Source organism: Drosophila melanogaster, chromosome X (assembly GCF_000001215.4).
Source record: "Drosophila melanogaster chromosome X".
Lineage (NCBI taxonomy): Eukaryota > Metazoa > Arthropoda > Insecta > Diptera > Drosophilidae > Drosophila > Drosophila melanogaster.
Genome location: NC_004354.4, coordinates 6,771,082 through 6,780,074, shown reverse-complemented (window position 1 = coordinate 6,780,074; position 8,993 = coordinate 6,771,082). Strand labels below are relative to the sequence as shown.

General features: G+C 46.2%; 2 protein-coding genes across 5 annotated transcripts; one reads left to right on the top strand and one right to left on the bottom strand.

The window, feature by feature from the left end:
• The first annotated feature begins 415 nt into the window (after positions 1-415).
• shf (shifted) lies at positions 416-8,612 on the top strand. Of its 4 annotated transcripts, none has more exons than NM_001298035.1 (8): positions 416-664; positions 5,113-5,514; positions 5,635-5,892; positions 5,966-6,109; positions 6,826-7,014; positions 7,975-8,070; positions 8,141-8,338; positions 8,416-8,612. In NM_001298035.1, exons 2-8 carry the CDS (start codon positions 5,124-5,126, stop codon positions 8,457-8,459), a joined length of 1,320 nt encoding a protein of 439 aa, NP_001284964.1. In that variant the 5' UTR covers positions 416-664; positions 5,113-5,123; the 3' UTR covers positions 8,460-8,612. The 4 variants fall into 4 exon arrangements, with proteins under 4 accessions (NP_001284964.1, NP_001284965.1, NP_572349.1 ...); NM_001298036.1 differs by having other exon boundaries at positions 6,814-7,014; NM_132121.3 differs by having other exon boundaries at positions 5,966-6,160.
• On the bottom strand, positions 7,036-8,850 carry Coq7 (Coenzyme Q7). The gene is made up of 3 exons (NM_143710.3): positions 8,702-8,850; positions 7,352-7,848; positions 7,036-7,288 (listed from the first exon to the last, which is right to left on the bottom strand). Exons 1-3 carry the CDS (start codon positions 8,703-8,705, stop codon positions 7,130-7,132), a joined length of 660 nt encoding a protein of 219 aa, NP_651967.2. The 5' UTR covers positions 8,706-8,850; the 3' UTR covers positions 7,036-7,129.
• Between the last annotated feature and the right edge of the window lie 143 nt (positions 8,851-8,993).

The following is an 8,993-nucleotide window of genomic DNA, read 5'->3' as shown; positions in this document are numbered from 1 at the left end:
AGAGGCAACCGCAGTAGTGATGCCAATTTGGCTATTTTTTTTTCTGTGCAATACAAAGCGCCATTAGATTTTATGTCCTCACCAAATACCAATACTCAGAAGCACTTTTGTATAAATAAACTATGGCCAACTGGTTTGTAGAGTTCAACGAATGCATTGGAAGGTACGTACTTTCTATCAACAATTTTCCAAAATAATCATAATTTATTGTACAGTTCTATACGCGCCTAATTTTATGACAGTCATTTCATTAATACTTAATATTCGATGGGAATTTAAGGGGAATTTGGCAATTAAGCGTCATGTGTTCTTCCTTTCTTTTTAGCAGAGCGATCCGATCGAGGGAGCGGGCATCACTGCGCTGCGATCGAAACGTTCGCCGGTTTTCGTTGGTTTGTTCAGATGAGCTCAGGAGCTGCAGTGCGACGGTCGCGCCACGAAACTTTGCGGGATTTTTCAAGTGTCGAAACCGACTCTTTTCGCGTTTGTGTTCAAGCCCCAAAGGAGCTTTCGAGCCAACGAAATACGTGCAAAGTTTAAGGCTCATGTAAATCGGAACATAAAGGACCAACAAATCAAGCTTTACTTGTTTTTTACACCCTTGTATTTTGTCAACGAAACGACTGTTTGTTTTTTTTTGTTTCAAGCCGGCGACAGCCAACGAGTACGTAAAGTGTGCAAATTTGAAATTGAAAACTAACCTGTGATCCTAAGTTTATGTGATTGTTGTGAAAATATTGCTAGACATGCAGAGTTTTAATCTCGCACTAGCGCAATTTTGTGATAAGAACTAACTAAACCGCTGAAGTGCGAAAGCACTTGCATATTTTTTACCCATATCAATGGGTATCTCACCTGGCCATTCAAATCACCTTGCTCGATTGATCGAAAGATCGAGAGTTGATGTCCAGATTGTAGGCTTAAGTGCAATTGAAAACGGGCAGAATTTTGCATGTGAGAAGTGCACAGATATAAAACCAAAACAGATAAGCTAAATTAGCGAATATAACTTTTTCGCAGGCAGATTCTTGATCTTAACTTTCCCCTAACGGAATGATAGTTTGGGCCATTTCGAAACTAAACTGATAGTGCCAAGATTATTCGAAAATTTGTCGTAAAACTAATACCCAAGTGCCAAAGCTACCGAGGTATGTAGGGTATCTGGGATGCCCGCTGGTCGGCTGTACTTGACATGTTCGTTTTGGCGCGCTCGAAAGGCGTGAAAGTCATTGTCCAACGTTGGCCATTTGATTGCCAGCTCCTTGGAGCTGTATGCTGGATGCGGCGATCTGCGAACTGGTAATGAAGTGGACTGCAGTGGAGTGGAGTGGAGTGGAATGCCTGACTCTCCAGCATGCATACATATAGACACACGATCGCCTCATCGGAATCGGAATTCTGTGGCTCTCAAGTAGCTTCTGCTTCTGACTTTGCTGCTTCTTCTGCTTGTCCTGATGCCCATGCTGCCGGTTGTCCGGCAGCCTGCGTGTCTCGCTGCGCTGCCCCCTCTCCAGCTCCGCGTCCACCAACCTGAACTTCAACTCCAACTCCAACCTCCACCTCCTGCGGCACTTGAGTCCACTTGGAGACAGGCGTTTTTATCCGCCTGTTGTCTGGCTCCCCTCCTTCTACTTCTACCCCTCCTCCTCCCACTCCCTTTTGCCACTCAATTGGTGATCGTTATCATCAGTAGGAGTAGCAACCAGGATTAATGGGCTGCGCCAGTCTAGAGCATCACGAATAGGCCAACACCCTCTAGGTCAGGTGTCACAGCTATGACCTACACGGAGAAAATAATAATCTTAGAAATTAGGCATAATAACCTTGAGCTGATGCACTAAAATCCAGCAGATACTTTTGTATCTTATATATACTTTTGTATCTTATAGATACTTTTGTATCTTATAGATACTTTAATATCTTGTAGATACATTTGTTCCTACAGATACTTTTACTTTTTCTTAAAGTAAAACACACATGAATGCTCAAGAAACAATATGCTTCCAATTGGCCAATGTCCAAACACTTGATGGGTATTTAGCAAGTCGACTGTGGCCGTCCTGTCTGCATTATTTGCCCAAGGTGTTTTTGTTGGTGTTTCACACAGTCGCTTGGTGTTACTTTGTGTGTGCCAGTGTGAGTGTGTCGCTGTTGTTTCATTAAGCAAACAGAGCTGCAAGTGCCACTTGTTGCTGTTGTTGTTGTTGTTGTTGTTACTGGACATCATTTAAATCGGTAGCCGGGAAAGTATGTAACTCTCCTCACTCGCTCATCCTTGCTCATCTGGCTTGCTCTTTCATTCGAAATCCTTTTAGCCGATGACTTTGTCTTTTTGAGTCAACAAATTGCTTGTACTCTCTATACTACACAGGGAGAAACATATGATATGTTTGGATATTTTCAAAGCACTTGATCCTGATATCTGATCTGAGCAAATTCGTATGTACTTATATATCTGTAAAATAAGCCTAAGATATCCAAAAAATATTGTGTAATATCTCGGTTTCGACACATTTGTTTTGGATAACTACTGCATGGGTAATTTGGAATCGATAGGGTTTCTTTTCTCGGTGTATGTCATTTTTTACGTTGGGATTGTTTATGAACAACTTGCCTCTCGCTTGCACCTGCAGTACACCATTAATGGCTGGCTGTGAGTGTGCGATTTCCAGTGCCTCTCCTCCGCCCCCACTTCCTTTTCCAGTCTCAGTTCCATCCCATCCCATCCGATCCCACTCCACTCCGACTCCAGTCCACTCCAGTCCAGTCGAGTCCACTCCGCCACTCCAAGGGGCAGCTTCTTGTTCTCGTTGTGTTGCCTTTTGTCGTACCTTGTGTGTGTGTTTGGGTTCTTTAATTTTTTATTTTCACGTCTCATCGTCGAGTATTTGTTGTTGCCCCTGTGGATGCTGCTTCTTTATTTTCTTGGTAATAAGGTGTGAGAAAGGCAATAATCGTAAAGAGCTAACAAATTGTTGTTGTTGCGCTGCTGCCGTTCCTACTTTGATTGCTACTGCCACTCCACCTCCTCCATCTCCTCATCTCTCTTCTTTCACGCTAAAATGTTAATCTGTCCCTTTTCCTCCAGCTGAAGCAATTATATCGTTGACGACAGCACTAACAATGCATGGCCATCTTCATCTTCATTCCATCGACCTGATACGGTGTTTGATAACCACTTCCCTGCACTGCACCTGATCCTCTCACAACCAAACGAAGGGAAAGTAACAGACACGCGAATTCTTCAGTCCAACAGTAGTTGAGTGCTTGCTAACTGCTCAGTGTAATGGTGAAAAGGGGTTAAGTTAATGCTTATATAGATATATATGTTTATATATATACACTTTACACCTTTATGAATATCTCCCTATTAATTGCACGCTGACTAAGCTTTCCTCAGCCTGCGCTGCGAATGCGCCTTAGCTGGAAATTCCAATTCTGATTCGGACTTAGATTGACCATGAGTGGGATTATCTATGCGCCGGTGCCGGCTATCGCCATCATGTGCTTCCTTATCGGCCGACCGACCATTAATTAGCACGAAATAAAAATAATTTCAAAACAAAGCGTGAACATCGTATTTATAGGAAATCGAGGTCTGGCCCGGTCCCGATCCCGAGATCCCCACACGATCCCGATTTCGAATCCAATTTCAATTCCAATCTGTGATGGCCATATGACGTTCCCGTTTATGTTCTACATACATATATTTATATTGCGTTGTAATATGCCAGCTCCATGAATTACTTCCGCCTACGATTTCTTAACCACTGATTCAATTACTATCTGGATATACACATCGGATATATTCATGCATGCACGCTGGGCATCCACAAGAGCAATTAGTTCACTTAACGAATTCATTTCCCAGGGGCCGTTTTGCAGATAAGTTTGGAGTTGGATTTCGGTCTTGCTGCCCGATGATCCCAGAGCACAATCTTCGAGAGTCCGAGCCCTTTGAGTCGCTGGACGATGTCATTATCTCCAAGTAATTCCTCATAATCGCCATGTTTGATCTTATTAAGACAGCTTAACTTGTTTTCTTGCCCATCATCGTCGTTTGCCCTGTCCCCGGATCTCGAATCAACCCATTCATACGTGATGGACGGGACATGGACGGACAATGCTCGATCGATCGCTTGTCCAGTCAGTGGTGCTGTGAGTTTCCTCAGTGATTTCTTCAGAGCCCTATAGAGCTTGGAATTGGAAATTGGAAATCTTAATGTGAAAGCCAGCCAACCTGCTCTCAGATAAAGCCACTTTTAAGCTAGGCTTTTAGATGATGCGAATTTTTTACTCATGTGATAAGATATCTGAATAAGAATTTGTATTTTAAATGGCCAAAGAAAAAAGGTCAAAGTGTCATCACTGGGTCTCTTTTGTCCGTTCACTTGTTGGCCGTGTTAAACGTCTGGCTTCTGGCTGTCCGGTCTGCCGTGTAACAAGGCTGGCTGGCTGGCTGGCTGGAGTTGGCCCTCGTTGACTTGGGTAACTTCACACCGGGCAAAGTGCTAACGACTTTGTACCTGCTCTTCCTTCACTTCTGCATCATTTCGAGAGACTGCCGTTTAGCGCTTCAATCGGGCCAAGCTGAATGAGGTTTTGGGGAGGAGGGTTGGGGGGGTTTCGCCGAGGGCAGTCCATGCACCGGAATGGGGACACTTCAGTTGCTGGTTGGCAACTTCGCTCTTCGGTTATGTTTTATAACTCACTTGTGACTCTTGAGTTAAAATATGTAGTCTGACAGTGAAAAAACCTAAGCGATTCAATCACATATATATGTATGTACATATACATATGTATATGCACTATTCCTGGAAATCTAAAGTGCTAGCACACAGAGTATGCCCAATCCCCTACAGCGGATAGATAATTCCCTCGTCCAGAGCAGCGAAACCGAATCGCAAATAGATCGCGGGTCTGCAAATATGGCAAAAGATAAACAAACTGCATGGGTGTGGGATTGGCAATCCGCGATCGGCAATAAGCAATCAGATATCCAATATTTGGCGGGGATTGGTTGCGAGGTGGGGGTGGTCTGGCCAGGCCATAATGCACTCACTGGCAACGTTTACTTTTAATTTCAATCTCCGTTTCGGTTTGCTTTGCCAGCTGGGGAAACTATGACACATCAGGGCATCGGCTGCCTGGTCAAGTGGTTATATCTGGTGCTGATCGTGCACACGCTCCTCTGCATCGGCCAGCTCGAGTGTCGCCAGCAGCACCACAATCGGAATAACAATAATAATAACAGAAGAGCGGACTCGTCCAGCTCAGAGGAGGGCCACGGCAACACCAGCGATGGCCTGGACAACTTCGCAGATCAGGACGCCAGCTTCGTTGGCCATGGACACCAGCCGCGTCGGGGTCAACGAAAGAAACAGCAGGGAGGTGGAGGAGGAGGCAGCGGCGGCGGCGGCGGAAACGGAGGAGGCGGTGGAAGCCGGCACAATCGCAACGAGGAGAGCGGCATCTCGTTGTGGATCAATGAGCAGCAGCTCAAAATGCTTACAGGTTGGTGGTCGCTAATGCCTATATGCTTGTCTTCAAAAAAATATGCATATGTCCTTAAAAAAAGTTGGTAAATTGTACCTGGACGTACCTGGACATTAAACCATTTCTCCTCCTCCACAGCGCTCTACTTCCCACAGGGCTACTCGGAGCGCCTGTACGCCATTCACAACAGCCGGGTGACCAATGATCTGAGGGACACGACGCTGTACAACTTCCTGGTAATCCCATCGGAGGTCAACTACGTTAACTTCACATGGAAGTCGGGGCGCCGCAAATACTTCTACGACTTTGACCGCCTGCAGACCATGGATGAAAGTATCTTGAAGGCGCCAACGCTGTCCATTCGCAAGAGCGGACGCATTCCGCAGGAGCAGAAAAGTAAGTAGAGCGGGCTGCTGCGGCAGCGGCGAAGATTGTCAGAGTGCGGCAACCAAGCCTCATCCCAAGCCAGATTTTAGCATATTCCTGCCCTGCACCGGCAACAGCTCCGGCACCGCGTCCTTCAACGTCGGCCTCAAGATCCAGACGCGCCACAACAAGCCGCTCTCGGGCACACCCATTCGCCTCAACTTCAAAAAGGAATGCGCCCACAGAGGTGTGTATGATATAGACGCTTCCAACCCTACTTCACTAACAACTTTGCAAGGTAGTGTATATGAAATATCAAGCAATGCTTTTATCTAGTCGATAGTAATTGTAAATTAGCATTATACATACATGTTGTGCACACTCCGCCCATCAGCCATCCATGCGCCATCCCAGCATGCCATCCCCGCCCACACGATTCCATTCCATTCGATTCGATTCAATCCGATTCCATTACCCCACGTAGTCGCTTTTCACGAGTCCCCTGCACCCAGCTCTTCACTCTTTCCACAGCACTAAATTACTCGGGCTATCAAAGAGAATCTGGCGAAAGTAACTACCTAATGACATTATCACATATTCAAGTCACAAGGAACTATATAGCCTTTATGAGATATGTTATATGAAATTGTAAATTTAATTGCATTCATTCTTGAATTCGAAAATTCTTCAAATTTGTTCCAAATTTTTCGATAGTAAATTATTGATTGATAGCCCGCAAAAAATATATAATTCGATACGATCTACCCTTTGCTCCCACGCCAACCGCTTTTGTATCTATCTATCTATGATCTATGTATCCACTGTCTACTCGAACCTGCCCCTCTTTGTGCTTCCGATGTGCTCCGTTAAGTGTGAGTCCAAATGAGTGTTAAAATGAGTGTTTATGCCTCGTGACATGCGAACGATTGAACTAAACTAAAAAAACTTAAGCTCCCGATCCAGAATGCAGCTTGAAGTGCGGCAAGAACGGGTACTGCAACGAGCACCACATCTGCAAGTGCAACGTGGGCTACACGGGCCAATACTGCGAGACGGCCTTCTGTTTTCCGCAGTGTCTCAATGGCGGTAACTGCACGGCGCCGTCCGTCTGCACCTGTCCGGAGGGCTACCAGGGCACGCAGTGCGAAGGTGGTAAGTAGACGCGACTATTATGGACATTTAGCTCTATCTTTAATGCTTAACACGGTTAGCTTAGCGGAACAGATAATTTGATTTTGATATATACAGGGGGCCCAACTGTTTCAGCCTAGATCTTCTTCGAGATGGCAATAGCCGTCTTGCAGCCAAACTTGATTACCTCGGTCATGGCCTGGTAAAAGGGCGCTTGCTCGGCACCGTGATCAATGCCCGTGTCGTGGTGCTCCTGCTCCTCGTCCCGGAACTTGGTGATGGTGGCCAACAGCTCCTGCAAAATCATATAACGTTGTTACTTCGTCCGTTGCTTGGGGCAGTTGCAAATGGTACTTACCTTATCCGGGTTCGGTGCCTCCATTATCTGACGCAGCTGGTCATTGTAGTGTTCTACGATCACCGTCTCCACTGCCACCGTGCAGGCCATGGCTGCCTTTTCGCCCATGAGGGCGGTTCCGGCGCCCAGCACAAATCCGGCCACGTTCCAAATTGGCGTCATGATCGTTGGACGCACGCGGTGCTGTTGAATGAGCTGCTCGAACTGTTTACGATGCTCTTTCTCCTGCTCCCACATGTGTCCGATGGTCTTGCCCAGCGGTCCGTTGCCCAGAATGGCCATTTGCCCGGCGTAAATGCGATCTGCTCCCAATTCGCCGGCATGATCGACGCGTATAATCTCATCTGTGAGCGCATTTGGACGTGGACGCAGCGGGGTGGTTTCAGAGCTGCCTCCTTCGGTCGTGCCTGCTGATCCTCCTCCAGTTGCTGAGCTTAGATAGCGCTTGGAGAGCAGGCGTGGCTCGGGCCGGCTAAGACCTCTTCTCAGCATTCCATCTGCGTAGAAAAGGAGGGTGATACGATACGCGATGATTAAGTACACTTGGGGCAAGATAACTGGGCATTATATAAGAATGAAATGTGCCTGGCGCGCAACTAATAGTATCCCATTGTAATCAACAGGTATTTGCAAGGACAAGTGCTTGAATGGCGGCAAGTGTATACAGAAGGACAAGTGCCAGTGCTCCAAGGGTTACTACGGCCTGCGTTGCGAGTACTGTGAGTAGCAAACGGCTCAACTCTTATCGAGGCGAAACACTGAACCTTTGCCCACCCATTTCCCTCACAGCCAAGTGTGTGATCCCCTGCAAGAACGAGGGACGGTGCATCGGGAACAACCTGTGCCGCTGCCCCAACGGACTACGAGGCGATCACTGCGAGATCGGGCGCAAGCAGCGCTCCATCTGCAAGTGTCGCAATGGCACCTGCGTCTCCCACAAGCACTGCAAGTGCCATCCGGGATTCTATGGACGCCACTGCAACGGTCGTAAGTGCAGCGTTGATCCTGGAATGTCCGGTGATCAGGATGGGCTTATAAAAATTTGCTAATCTCATCGTTTTCAGGCAAGCGACGACATGTCCACCGAAACGATGACTCCAAGTTCTAGGGCTACCGGCGCACACGATCCAAAATATTCAATCAACTTTTCACTTTTCTACTAAACCAGCACGACAAGAACAACAGCAACAGCGACAAAAGGAAGAAACGAAAATAATTCTAATTGTGATACATTTTTTTTGTAATTTAACATAACATTTTTAAATAAAAACAAAATCTAAGAGTTAATGCGTCGTGATCTAGCGAAGATTTCGAGGGTCAGTTGTGAGCCACTGAGTGCAGTCTACTTACTCATTGCTAATTTGCAGCTTTCCACGAGATGTATTGTGTTGAATAAATAAATTATTAGGTAAAGTGCAATTCGCCGAATTGCCGAGCACAAAAACAATTTGCGTTCTGTTTATTTTTGCGCAATCCAATCCAGGGATGGGCCATCCTCACGTGCCTGCCACCGGTATCGCACCACGTTCGTGAGTCACGCCATTGACCATTGACTCAAACTGTTCATATATTTATTTTATATTTTCATATTATTTTAATGATAGCAGCAACACCATAGAACATCTCAACTTTATGGTTTTGA